Source organism: Miscanthus floridulus, chromosome 16 (assembly GCF_019320115.1).
Source record: "Miscanthus floridulus cultivar M001 chromosome 16, ASM1932011v1, whole genome shotgun sequence".
Taxonomy (NCBI): domain Eukaryota; kingdom Viridiplantae; phylum Streptophyta; class Magnoliopsida; order Poales; family Poaceae; genus Miscanthus; species Miscanthus floridulus.
The window spans coordinates 95498457-95513277 of NC_089595.1; the positions used below are offsets into that span (position 1 = coordinate 95498457).

General features: G+C 41.4%; 1 protein-coding gene and 1 pseudogene across 1 annotated transcript; both read right to left on the reverse strand.

The window, feature by feature from the left end:
• Positions 1-9544: 9544 nt before the first annotated feature.
• LOC136513993 (uncharacterized) lies at positions 9545-10201 on the reverse strand (annotated as a pseudogene).
• A 951-nt stretch (positions 10202-11152) lies between these two features.
• On the reverse strand, positions 11153-14566 carry LOC136511058 (uncharacterized). Its single transcript, XM_066505286.1, has 3 exons — positions 13716-14566; positions 12225-13388; positions 11153-11825 (listed from the first exon to the last, which is right to left on the reverse strand). The coding sequence occupies exons 1-3, from the start codon at positions 14564-14566 to the stop codon at positions 11153-11155; spliced, it is 2688 nt and encodes an 895-aa protein (XP_066361383.1).
• Between the last annotated feature and the right edge of the window lie 255 nt (positions 14567-14821).

Here is a 14821-nt window from a genome sequence, read left to right on the forward strand (position 1 = left end):
GCTTATGGGAGCGGAAAGGCTCGTTGCGCTCTTGTCGTGGGTTCCGGCTCTTTCTGGACCGACTGATTGGAGGCGGGGAAAGGTGGAGGTCTAAGCACCATGTTGAGACCGGGTCTCAAGTGTGGGGGCTTAGAGTCCAAGTTTGGACGGGGACCTGGACCCTGTGACAGGAGTGGAATGGGTTGGTCTTGTTTGTGCCTAGGGTACAAATGGGGCATGTGTTTTGAGGTATCCAGCAGGGATACATTGATTCATGAATCGCCGTTTCTATGAGATGGTATGACTTGGCTATGGTCTAGCACCGTAGTAAGAACTGGAATATGAAAGATGGTAAAATGGTTCTTATTGCTTACCACCTGCTTGAAAGTAGCATAGGTGCTTACATAGAATGGTTAGTTAATGAACTAATGATGACTAATAATAAAATTAAATATAAGGACACACGTTTAGTAATGCTTCCTGCAGATGCAATAACCCACAAGCCAGATAGCCTTGCATATCCTTGGAGTCTTTATTTTCCTCCTGTCGGGTAAGTCTTGCTGAGTACAATCGAGTACTCAGGGTTTTATTCCTCCTGTTGGAGGTGATCGGAGGATACATAGAGCTGACTCTTGTATGTGGAAACCTCCTAGTGGGCTCAGAGAGGATTCCTTTCATGTTATGACCGAAGTATTTATTTATAACCCTCACTAAAAGTTTTTTTTTAAGTTTTATGATCTGTTATCATATCTGGTTTTTAAATGTTCACTATGTTAATAATTCACCATTAATCGTATTTTCGCTATAACTCTGATCATATGTTGTTCTCCGCTGCAAGATAAAAATGTGAACCTAAAATATATAAACTCTTTTTGTGGTAGAACCTCCTAAATTATAGGGCCCACATGCACCTGTCATTGTCCAATGACTTCTGATGACTATGCATATGTTCCCGGTAACTTAAGAAGACTGTCAGGTGTCCTCGGGAGACCCCGAATCATCCACAATTTCTTCCGAGCAGGATCCATCACAGAGTCATTGCAGTATTACAACAATTTATTCATTAATATATATTAGAGTAAAATAGCGGAAGTCTTACAATAACTTAGTTACAAAACAGTTGTTTCACAAACTAAGTACGATTATTATTACAAACCATAGTAGTGGAGTAGCTTAGTAACATAAAACAAAACACACAATTAAAGTGCCCTACCCAAGGACCACACATTTACTCAGCATCTTCGATTTGAACAACCATCATGCAGCACGGTCCAAGGTAGACCTACCCATGAGGCTCACCTGCAACAAGGGTTAAAGAACCCTGAGTACAAAAGTACTCAACAAGACTAAACCGACGTATAAACGGAGAAAACTCAGGAATGCAGGCTCAGGGATTCAAGGAAAGGCTTTAGCAAGAATCAAAGTTCTTTTACGTAAAAGCTCTATCATAAGATTCTTTCTTTCAACATATAACCTTTATCAAGATCATATATGAATCTGCCATGATCTATATTGAGATCATGAACTTCATATCAAACCCTTCTCAAATCTTCCTCAAGTTTCATTTATTAACTACGATGATGAACAGTGAGTTGAGTCTCCATAACCGAGGAGCAACGACGATTCGAACCGATTATAACCCAGCTGGGGATTCCCAACCACATGACATATGTAGGTCCCTAACCTACATATACTAACCCACCCTCAGATCCTCTAAAACAAGAATAGGTCCGCGCCACCCGAGAGCATAGTACTCCACCAATCCAGCCCATTGCCACGTGGGTACATGCTACTCCCGCCATCTCTCCACTCCTAGTGCGTGAGTAGCCATTCTCGTAATAGAATAGCCGAGTTAAGGCTTACCGGAGTATGTGGCTAGTACTATAAAGTCTCACCTCATGCAATTCAACAACGGACGGTTCTTAATCAACACAGGCGGAAAGAACCCGCTCACAAGACATCCATGTCTTGTGGCTCTCATACACCGAGTCCGCCCGGTCTAGATTTATTACTCCACATGATCATACCTCATGATAGCATAAATAACCAATCGTAACCAAAACTCCATTTATATCTTGTAGGTGACAGGTAATCACCTGACTTCTATCGGTCTAAGCATGGCTAAGCATAAGTAGGCATTCCCGAATTGAAACTGGTAACAATGTTGATATGGAAAAGCAAGGTTGGTAATGCACCAATTAGGTTTCCACTCAACTCCTAGTCACTTAATGCAGTATTTAAAAGCAAAAGCAATATAAATTTGTAAAACACAAGGTAGGTTTAAATGCATCCGGGGCTTGCCTTGATTGTCGGAAAAGGCAGGTTCTGGAGATGTTCCACAGATATCAAACCCGACCTCAACAGGCGGATTAACTCCCTCAACAACTTGGTGGACTACCACGTTCTCACTTTCGTTCACTACACGTAGTAATAATGCCATGTTTAAAATGATGCACGATATAAAACATGATGTTTGACGATGGATGCAAAAGTTAGTAACTTGAATACAACTTTCCTTCGCGGTACAGTTGCAAACCAACAACTGAATAAACCTTTTCATAAACTCAAACACTTACTTTAATTGCCAAGGATCATTATATGCTAATGACCCAAGGTCATCACTCAATCCCAAATTCAAACAAAACCTAAATCATTAGGGTTTACTATTTGTTTTTATTAATTAATAACTAATTAATAATTATGAAATAAATCAACTTTCTCCAAATGAGCTCAAAATTTTTGTGAAGACTCATCACATGATAACTAAGTGTCAAAACAATTTTCATAATTTTTGGATAATTATTTAAGCCTAGAAAAATCATGGAAACTCATTTATTAATTAATTTGAGCAATTATATCACATTAAAAATGTACTGAAAAATAGCATTTCATATTTTTTCTAAATAGTTTACATCTCAGAGTGGTCACACAAAAAATTGTATAATTTTTGGAGCTCTATTTAATTCTACACAAAATAAACAAAGATTTACACTATTCATTATTTTCTAAAAAAGAAAAAATTCCATTTCTAATTCAAATTGTCACTGACAGTGGGGTCCCACTCGTCAGCACAGTACTCCCACGCACAGCAGCGACGACCGCGCTTTGACCGGTGATTTCTTGACGCCGGTGAGGTTTCCGGCCCGGCCATGACCAAGGTACCGGCGTGATCACCACGGCAAGGCACACCCATTGGTGGCACTAATTGCACCAATTACTGCACAAACCGAGCTTGACGCCGGCCATGGTGGACACGGTGGTGCGGCTGTGTTACGCTGGCGAAGTGAGGCCGGTAACGGTTAAACAAAATGCTTGGGAAGAATCAGCAGCTCACCCCAAACACGCTCGAGCTGATGGCTGAACCGGAGGAGCAATAGAACAGCGGGTCGACGATCAGAGCAGACACGGCGGAGCAAGCTGTCGTTGATGGCGGCGTTCTGGTGGCTGCAGTGGACAAAAAGGTCATCCGACAAGACACAGAGCATCATGGCAACACTGTGAAGCTAGAGCTACGCTTAGCAAGGGCAGAGACGCATCGTAGAGTGCTGGCCACAGAGAAGCGAGCTCGATGGTGATGCTGCCGGCCGCGAGAAAGAAAGGCGATGTGCACGTATTTCGGCGAAATCAGGCATGTAGGACTAGTTGGCTGGGTTCGCAAGGAGTAGGTAGAGCTGTGGCATGCTTTGCTGAGACTGGGAGAGGTCTACGGCGATGGTGTGAGCTCGACGGAGCTGAGCGGCGACGTCGGGAAAAACAGAGGAGGGAGGAAAGAGCGACGACGGCGTTCCAAACTTAACCGGTGGGCGAAGAGCGGCGGTGAACAGTGCGCTTGACACGCCATGGCAGCGTAGACACGTCAAAGCCAGAGGTGGCACTTGCGGGCGTGAATAGAAGCCAGTGGAAGCATGGCCGGCGGTGAGAGTCTGCCTGCTTCCACTGTTCCAACTAATTACCGAATTGCCACTCACTCAATTTCTCAAATTACTCCCAAATTTGTATGGAAACCCAAAAATCCCCCAAAATAAAAGTTGTTCCAAATTCAAAGTTCTACAACTTTGCTTTAATAACCATACCCAAATTCAGTCTAGATTTGAAAATGCAAGTTTGAAATCAAAAGGGGACACTTTAAGAATTTATCCCCTTTCAAATTACTTCAAATTTTATATAACAACTTTGAAAACTCTAAAACCCAACTTTGTACACCTTGACAAGCTCTACACTTTTCCTTTTAGGCTCAACCCCAAAATGTGCTTAGATTTTGAATTAGGTTTTCCAGGGCAGAATTTAAAGGCTGGAAATTAGGGTTTTGGAATTCAAATTTAATACTAGAGTTATGAAATTGATTCATCCATACAAGTAAACACATATAAACATAAAAACAAACTTGTTTTAGTGAATGCATATCAAAGTTTTCACTAACTCAAAATGATGTGCAATGCATATGATGACATAGCATCTTTTAGGGTTTAAAACACCAGAGGTGTTACACTTTTATAGGTAAAACTGTCTTAATTCCTTTGTTGCATTCAACTTGTTTAAGTACTCTAATGTTGTAATAAAGTGATGTAAGAAATGGCTAAGAATATTGTAAGCTTTATTCTCTCATTTATGATCTTGATGGGAAAATGTGGGTTTTCGAGTTCTCCCTTGGGGTGTGCTCGACGGAACAACACGATTTAGTGCACTCTCTTGGGTATTTAGTGTTTAATGGAGGACAAGTACCCTTGAGAGGGCATTAGATTAGGCGGTTCTGCCATAGTGTTCCCGCCATCCTTCTTTAATATTATGACGCACCTCCTAGTTCACTTGATCATAGAGATTAGTATTCTTAGTCTTGTGTTTCTACACAACATGTTCCCCTTTGAGAGGTTTTTGGGAGTCCTGAAGAAATATGTTCACAACCGTGCTTGCCCAAAAGGAAGCATCGCTAAGGGCTACGGAACAGAGGAGGTCATTGAGTTTTGCGTTGATTTTATTCCTGACCTTGACCCGATTGGTGTTCTTGAATCACGGCATGAGGGGAGACTAAGTGGAAAGGGAACACTAGGGAAGAAAGCATATATTAGCAAGGAGGACGATTATTTCTATAAAGTACGCTACACGGTTCTGCAAAACTCCTCCTTGGTAGATCCGTATATCGAGGTACACAAGGACATTGTACGATCTGAATTCCTAGGGAGGACTGAAGCCTGGATTATGCGTCGACACATGGAAACTTTCGGCGGTTGGTTGCGAAAATGATGTCAGGGTGATGAGAGTCTAGATGAGCAACTGTACTTGTTGTCTAGGGAACAATCTTGGCATATGCTGACATCCAAAGGGTACGAGATAAATGGCAATGCATTTTACATGATAGCCCAAGATAAAAGGAGCACCAACCAAAATAGTGGTGTCTGCATAGATGCCACAGACCCAAATGGGAATAAGGAAACATATTATGGCCACATAGAGGAGATATGAGAACTAGACTATGGGCCTTATTTTAAGGTCCCTTCATTTCGGTGCTAATGGGTGAAGGTGACCGAAGGTGGGGTAACAGTGGACCATCAGTATGAAATGACAACAGTGGACCTCAACAATCTTGGCTACAGAGGCGAACCATTCATCTTAGCCAAGGATGTGAATCAGGTGTTCTATGTGAAGGACATGTCTACCAAACCGAAGAAAGGAAAAAACAATGACAATGACTCAGATAATGAGCCAAAGCACCACATAGTTCTTTCAGGGAAAATAAACATCATGGGAATCGAGGACAGGTCTATCATGTCAGAAGATTATGAAAAGAATGACGGAATACCGCCCTTTACAGTAAATAGTGACCCAAGCATCCTGCTGAATAATGAGGACACTCCATGGTTACAGCGCGATCATAACCAAGGGACATACGTGAAGAAGAAGTTTATTGATGTTCTCGCTTGATATGGTGATGTATTAGACCTATTATGTAATAATTATGACTTTCGATTTTTCTATCATGTTTTTATATTTTCTACGGTTTAAATGAATTTTCTTCTTAACGGTGGATTTCCTGTGGAGAATGTGTGATGAAAAACCAAATGATCAACATTAATAAGATGTGAAAACTAATTTCTTGTTGAAAAGCAATAGCTTCAATTATTTTAATTAAGTAGTACATTTTTGCATGGTGGAAATTGTGTTTATTATTTACACTATGTTAATATATTTATACGGTAAAACAAAAGAGTTTAGGTTACACATTTTTCTTATGTACAATAATGCAAAGCCAGGTCTAGGGATTTTTTGTAATTTTTTGGCTAATATTTTATTTACTAGGTAATTAACAACTCTCTGCATATATTATATAAAAGAAATATATAAAAAAAGGAAAAATTTCTGGAAATTGGTAGGAAGCCAAACTGCTGCCCACCTTTACTCCCGGGTGGATCAACCACCCAGGACTAAAGATGGATTGCGTCTTCGCGGCCTGCCAAAATTACCTTTACTCCCGAGCAGTGGTTGCACCTAGGACTAAAGGTTAGACCTTTAGTCCTGGTTCTAACCATCACCCGGGACTAAAGGACCTTTAGTCCTAGGCCATGGCTTCACCCGGGACTAAAGGTCCCCACTACATACCACCTCCTCTTCTCTCCCTCCATCATCTCTCGTTCTTCACTAAGAGCCATTGCGCCACCACCATTCCTCATCGCCTCCAGCACCGCCTCCACATGCATGCACCTCTCTCGCCGTCTCCACCAGTGGCTCAGCTCACACCTCTCCCATCCATGCATAGTGCCCAGATCTAGATCTGTCTTCATCCTTGCCCTCGCCCAGATCTGATCTGGATGCATCGCCGTCATTGTCGTGTCGTCCTCGCCACCGTCGTCAATCCTCATCCTCATCATCACTGGCTCCACGCGCCTGCCTCTAGCACTGCCTCATCACGCGCGCGCTTCATCCTCGTCTCCACATGCACGGGTGTGCCTTGTCTCTCCGGCTAGCCGGTGGCCCCCGTGCGCGTCGCTCACCACTCGTCACTCATCCTTGCCAGAAAGCCTCGTCCTCATCATCACCTCCATCACCACCTCGTCACGCGTGCACTCTTCATCCATGGCTCCACGCGCATGTGCACCTCGCCGAAGCGTGTCATCCTTGTCTACATCATCTCTGACGATCCAGCACCACCTCGTCTTTGTGCCGTCCTCGCTCGTCACCCCGTCGGCCTCACCTCGTGTCACCCTGCGCCGGCCTTGCCTCATCACCCAACGCTGGCCTCGCCACCGTCGTCCGCGCGCGCCATACGTCGACATCCTCTCCTTCCTCGTCCTTGCTAGAGTGGGTGAGTATATAGTGTATATATGTGTGTGATATAGTATGATGATCATGTTGTACATGTGTGTGAGTGATGATCAGTAAATTGTGTGTGTGAGTGAGAGTGAGTGAGTGTGTGTGTGATGTGCATATTATTTTTATGCCATAGAAAAAATAGAAAAAAAGATAGAAATATTGTAGTGTACTATAATATATATAGAGAGAAAATTTGTAGAAAATTAAACAATATAGTTGTAGAAAATAATAATTGAAAAAATATATTTAAATCTTCATAGTTAAAAGGATTGATTTTATGTGCTATGAATTTTTTGGTATATATATATATACATATCTGAATTTTGATATATTGACATTAGTGTAACATGAATTTTCATATATTTATATACACCAATGTTGATATATATCCTAATATCCTGAGCTCCACTCCAAACTCTAACCTTGCTGAGCTCTGCTCTAAACCCTAATGAAGGCGTAAATAATAATCCTAAATTCTATAGTTATATATATATATTTAAATTTGAATCTTCATAATTAGTGTGACATGAATCCGCTCCAAACCCTAACCAAGGCACAAACCCTAACCAGGTAGAGTTTCATGCATGCAAACCCCAACCAGAGCTCGGCGTAAATAATAACCCTAAATTCTATAGTTATTTAAGTTTAAGGCCCTGGCTCGATCCATTAATTAGCATATGCATGACTACTATATGGCTTTCATTTATATATAGTCCTGGTAATTAAGATGGCCAACCCGCAAGACGATTATGAGAATGAGGCCATGATGAACATTATCAATGCCGACAGTCAATATGACCCCAACCAGAACGAGGCCGACCCGCAGGATTTCGATGATGGCTCTCAATACTTAATAAATTTTGAAGATGAGCAAGAAAATCCTGTTCAAAAAAATGCTGGCGAGGTATATTTGTTAATAATCTTGCATCTCTTATATATATGAAATTAAACATAATTCTAATAATTCGTATATATATATATATATGTATGTTTTATTGAATCTTTGTGTTTCTACGTACGTAGCCCTCTGGATCGACGATATCGATGAAAAGTAGTAAAAGTGTACGAGGCCCGACAAAACCGTTGGAGGGCCACTACATAATCACATAAGTCAATCCTAATACCGGCAAACCGCTCCAGCCAAAAAACAATGCAAAGAAGTTAGTAAACCACTATGGGGTTCTTGTTAGGGACAGAGTCCTGATCAGCGTCCATGAATGAAAAAAGAAGGATGATCCTCTTATCAGTTTTGTCTCTGAGCGAGAGAAGGACCTTCTTTGGGATTTAGTCACTGCACATTTCAATCTACCAGCAGGTGAAGATTTAAAAAACTAGTTAAAAGTTGGGCTCTCAAGAAGATGGCCACACAATTCTAGACCTAGAAGAAGAAGCTATACAATGAATTTGTCAAGAAGAATCTGACTCTAGATTTCAATCAAAATAGCCTATACAAAAAGTTGAGGGATGACTGGCCTGAATTTCTGAGGTACAAGACCTTGGAAGAGGGTGAGGAACGGGTGAGAAGGAACAAATAGAATGCACGATAGAAGGTGATGCGCACATGCCTATGCAACGCGTGTAGCAAGTTGTGTGGCCCGATCTTCTCGTAGGATCCGTGAACTTGATAACTTGTCGCTGCGTGACCTGGTGAAGAGGCAGTGCACCGTGAGACTGTCCACGTGACGAACTACCAAGACAATCACCCTTCCACGTATCGATGAAATAGCCCACGCAATCACACCCTATAGACATGAAGGCGCGAACTAGGTGAACCGCAGTTCGGCATTCTACAACTCCCTCAGGAATCGAAAGAACAAGTGTTGCAAGCCTCTCAAGACTCACGCATAAACAAAACTCCACGAGTTTGTGTATTCTGAATTTAGCCAATCAAGATCCAACCTTTCATTGTCTAGTTCAAGATCTATATAGAGATAGGGACGTTCAGCTTGGAGTAAATGGCAGCATGCGCATGCACCAGTGGATTTCGTGGCTGGTTCACGTGTCTTTCAGCTTCTGATAGCAGTTACTAAAATGAGCATAACTCATTATTGGGAAGTCCAAATAATGAGCCGTTTGATGGGCTGGAAAGTAGACTTGAAGATGCTTCCATCCACATATAGAACACCGTCTAACTCCTTGTATTCTGTCCGCGGTGATGCTTGGAATTTGTACCATGTATTAGTCATCTAGCTTCTGGTTGCATTTCCATGCAAAGGTGATGAACCACCATTTTATTCTTGCACATCATAGGCTTCTTGGTTCAAATGTCTAGAGGCTTGAATCCATCTTCATCCCATGCTGGTTCATACACTCCATCATTCCTAAGGACATTGGAACAAGAACTCAAAAGCATAGGCTCATTCAACATAAACTGATTATTAAACATAAGGTTAGCGTTCACCTGAGAATGAATTTCCTTCTCCAATTGTTTAGCTCTACTTCTTGTAATTGGACCAGCTATATCAAGTGGAGTTTCATTTGAAGATGAGTGAATGCTAGGAATGTCCTCATTAGCCTCCCCCTCTTGAGAAGGAGTCGTCCTCGACTCAGGCTCACCAACAAATGGAAGCAAGTCTTTGACATTGAATGTTGTACTCACATTGGAATATTTAGGTGGTAGCTCAATTTTGTAAGCATTATCATTTATCTAGTGTAAAACCTTGAACGGACCATCACCCCTAGGAGACAACTTACTCTTGCGCTGTTGGGGAAATCGATCCTTGCGTAGATGCAACCACACGAGGCCTCCGGACTGGAATGTAACCTTCTTCTTACCTTTGTTCGCTTGCTTTGCATATTGTGCTGATTTTTTCTCAATATTCCTTCTTGTCTCATCATGTAGCTTCTTGAGAAAATCTGATCTCTTTGCTGCATCCAAGTTAACTTGTTCCTGTAATGGTAAAGGCAAAAGATCCATGGGAGTATGCGGTTTAAACCCATAAACAATTTCAAATGGACAAAAGTTTGTTGCGGAATGGACTGCCCTGTTATAAGCAAATTTAACATGTGGAAGGCAGTCTTCCCATTGCTTCAAATTCTTTTTCAACATAGCACGCAACATGGTGGACAAGGTACGGTTGACAACTTCAGTTTGCCCATCGGTTTGCAGATGACAAGTGGTGGAAAATAACAACTTCGTACCAAGTTTAGCCCATAATGTCTTCCAAAAATAGCTTAGAAATTTTGTATCCTGGTCTAAAACAATAGTCTTTGGTACTCCATGTAAACAAACGATCTCCCTGAAAAACAAATCAGCAACATGTGAAGCATCGTCGTTCTTATGACATGGAATAAAATGTGCCATTTTAGAGAATCGGTCAACAACAACAAAGATAGAATCCCTCCCCCTCTGAGACCGAGGTAACCCCAAAATAAAATCCATGGATATATCTTCCCAAGGTACATTCAGAACTGATAATGGAGTATAAAGACCATGGGGATTAAGGTGGGACTTAGCTTTCAAGCAGATTATGCAGCGTGCAACATGTCATTGGACATCACGTCGCATATGTGGCCAAAAGAAATGATCGGAGAGCATGTCCAATGTCTTTTTGACGCCAAAATGACCAGCTAAGCCACCAGCATGTGCTTCCTGCAAAAGAACTTGACGAATTGAGCAGGCTGGAATGCATAGTTTGTTAGTCCGAAATAAAAAACCATCATGCATGTCCTAGCCTTTTCCAGCAATGCAATGAGAGAAAGGTTCTTTAAAATTAGAATCAGCTGCATAGAGTGTTTTAATGGATTCCAAACCAAGCACTTTTGTATCTAATTGTGTAACCAAACCACATCTCCGTGATAAGGCATCAGCAACAATGTTATCTTTTCCACGCTTATGTTTTACAACATAGGGAAATGTTTCAATGAACTAAATCCATTTAGCATGTCTACGGTTCAGTTTGCCTTGACTTTTTAGATATTTCAAAGCTTCATGATTAGAATGGATGATAAATTCTTTAGGTAACAAATAATGTTGCCAAACTTCCAAAACTCGAACTAAGGCATAAAGCTCTTTATCATAGACAGAATAATTCAGATGTGGACCATTCAACTTTTCAGAAAAGTAGGCAACAGGTTTACCTTCTTGAAGTAGTACACCTCCTATGCCAATACCACTTGCATCACATTCGATCTCAAATGTCTTACCAAAATCAGGAAGTTGTAGCAGCGGTGCTTCACAAAGCTTTGTTTTCAGCTCATTGAAGGCTTGGTCTTGTTCATCACCCCACTTGAATGGAACATCCTTCTTTGTCAAATTGTTGAGGGGTGCAGCGATGGTGCTGAAATGTTTAACAAAACGCCTGTAAAAACCTGCAAGACCATGAAAACTTTGAACTTGACTCACATTTGTAGGTGTAGGCCAATCCTTTATTGCTTTAATCTTTTCTTCATCAACTTGAATTCCATCTGCAGAAACAACAAATCCAAGAAAAACAACACGGTCTGTGCAAAATGTGCATTTAGCAATGTTTCCATACAATTTGTCAGCTCTCAAAATAGCAAGAACTTGACGGATATGATCAAGGTGTTCATCAAATGATCTGCTATAGATCAGGATATCATCAAAATAAACAACAAATTTGCCAATGAAAGCTCTTAACACATGATTCATCAAACGCATAAAAGTTGAAGGAGCATTTGTCAAACTAAAGGGCATCACAAGCCATTCATAGAGACCAAATTTAGTTTTAAATGTTGTTTTCCATTCATCACCTATTTTCATTCGAATTTGATGATAACCACTACGTAAATCAATCTTGGTGAAAATAGTTGAACCACTCAGCTCATCTAACATGTCATCAAGCCTTGGAATAGGGTGACGATATCAAACAGTTATAGCATTGATAGCACGACAACCAACACACATACGCCAAGAACCATCTTTCTTTGGAACTAACAAAATAGGAACAGCACATGGTGATAAGGATTCACGAACATACCCTTTGTCCAAAAGCTCTTTTACCTGTTGCTGAATTTCCTTTGTTTCTTCGAGGTTTGTGCAGTATGCTGGATGGTTGGGAAGAGAAGCACTAGGGACCAAGTCAATTTGATGCTCAATGCCACGAAGTGGGGGAAGTCCAGCTGGTAGCTCATCAGGAAAAACATCCTCAAAGTCCTGTAACAAATCAAGAACAACACTAGGCAGCGAGCAAGGTAAGTCGTTAGTGGAAAGTAAAACCTCCTTGTACAATAGTACAAAGAATGGGGCTGTAGTGTTTGTCACATCTCTCAAATCACTCCTGCTCACAAATAAGCACTCAGTTTGGTGTGGCTGTTTTAAAGTGGAATGAGGCTCTATGTGGCTGGATGCTTTAGAACTATCTTCCTTACTAGTGTTGTGGGTCTCACTCAGTTTTCTTTTTTCAGATTCCTCTCTTTTCATGCGAGCCACATCTGAAACATGTATCTCCTCTGGAGATAATGGAATAAGAACCACCTTCTTGTCATTGGCAATGAAAGTGTATTTGTTAGACCGTCCAAAATGCACCAAATCCACATCAAATTGCCAGAGTCGACCAAGCAGCAAATGGCATGCTTGCATGGGGACAATATCACAATCAACCTCTCCATGATAATCACCAATGGAAAATGACAAACGAATCATGGCTGAAACCTTAACTGTCCCGGAATTATTCAACCATTGCATATGGTATGGATGTGGATGGCAACGTGGCTGCAAACCAAGCTCCTCAACAAGCAAAGCACTAACAATATTATTGCAGCTCCCACCATCTATGATGAAACAGCACACTTGTCCTTTCACTTTGCATCGGGACTGAAACAAATTATGGCGTTGTCCTTGTTCAGCAGCAACAAACTGAGTGGAAAGAACTCTCCTAACCACCAAAGAAGGAGATGGTGTATTCATTATAGAAGGCTCCAAATCAGGAAAATCAGCAAGCAACTCATCAAAATTAGCACTAGTAATCTCGTCAGAAGATGGAGAAATAATATCTTGTAGCATGTTATTGTGAGCAAAAGTTGGAATAGGTTGAATGGCTAAACAATTCAGACCTAGTTCAAATGTACCATCCTCAGCTGAATACTCACAAGTATCAAGATTTAGATCTGCAAATACATTGTTAAACTCTTCATCCTCTTCACTTTGAGAATCATAAGAACCATCAGCAAGTGCAATAATGGTACGCCGATTGGGACATTCAGCTTGCTTATATCCATGACCACCACACTTAAAACACTCAATCTTGCTTGTCTTCCGTTGGGCTGCTATAACAGAGGAGCTAGACTGATTGGAATTTACAACTTTGCCTCTTGAATCAAAATGTTTGGCAGACGTTGAAATTGAACGAGAAGTTGCATGAGATGAAGGTGTGTGCACCTCTGACCCGTGCTGCTATGAATGGCGCCATGGAGTAGAACTATGAGGAGCTGAAAATGAAGCACGGTTCTTATAAGATTCAGCAAGCTACCATTCTGCCCTTTTTGCAAAATGTAGCAATTCATCCATAGTGTTGTAATTAGTCATGTCCACCTTGTCTGCGATTGGTTTATTAAGACCAACCAGAAACCGAGCCATCGTTGATTCCTCATCTTCAGTGATACCGGTACGAAGTAGACACATTTCCATTTCCTGAAAATATTCATACACACTACAATGACCTTGGACAAGACATTTCAGCCTCAAATGTAGCTCACGAGAATAATGGGCAGGAACAAATCTCCGCCTCATTTCTTGTTTCATGTCATCCCAAGTAATGCGATCATGTCCAACACGGCATAAATCAGCACACACTTGATTCCACCAAGTGATTGCATAACCTATGAACTCAATTGCAGCAAGCTTTGCTTTCTTGACAGGAGGGTAAGTATAGAAATCAAAGATCTGATCAACCTTGGTCTCCCACTCAAAATAATCATCAGCACTTTCCTTTCCGTTAAATTTTGGAATAGACACTTTCACTTTGCTTAAACCATCATCATCACGACGACGATGGCGGTCATGATAACCATGATGGACACCATGCCGATGATCATCCATGTCGGACAACATATCATCATCACCATCATAATCTCTACCTCCAACTAGAACACGCCGAGCATGACCAAAACCATGGCCAAACCCACCACGTCCATGTCCATGACCAGCGGCACGACATGGTGCCTCGTTATCCTCATTGTCATCATCCTCATTTGGTGGTGGTTCTCTATGAGGCATGTTCAATTGGAGAGTTTGTAGTTGTTGCATCAAATCATTCATTTGTGTACGTAGCTCCTGGAATTCCTCCACCGAAACAGCGGCACCATCTCCACATCCTGCCATATTAGTAGAGGGGGAAAAAGGACAATATATATGTGGAATCACTCCCTCACCACTTGCTGAACAAGTTCTTTCTCTTCCTGGAAAGGGCAAGAACCGGGGCTGCAATCTGTAGTGGAAGAGTGAAGAGACTACGGTGCAACAGCTCACGGTGCTTTTAAGTGGAGCTTGGTGGGGTAATTTGTAAATGGAATGCGCTGAAATGTAGTAATGCAAAACCGAATAATAATCCAAGAACTCAAGTCTAAGTTGCTGAAT

Excerpts from the sequence above, each read along its gene's own strand:
- LOC136511058 (XM_066505286.1), bottom strand. The coding sequence starts at position 14,566 with ATGGCAGGATGTGGAGATGGTGCCGCTGTTTCGGTGGAGGAATTCCAG. Across the intron at positions 13,389-13,715 it reads TTTGCAAAAAGGGCAGAATG|TGAAGAGGATGAAGAGTTTA; the intron begins GTAGCTTGCTGA and ends TGATTCTCAAAG. Across the intron at positions 11,826-12,224 it reads AAAGAGCTTTTGGACAAAGG|ATCATTTGATGAACACCTTG; the intron begins GTATGTTCGTGA and ends GATCTATAGCAG.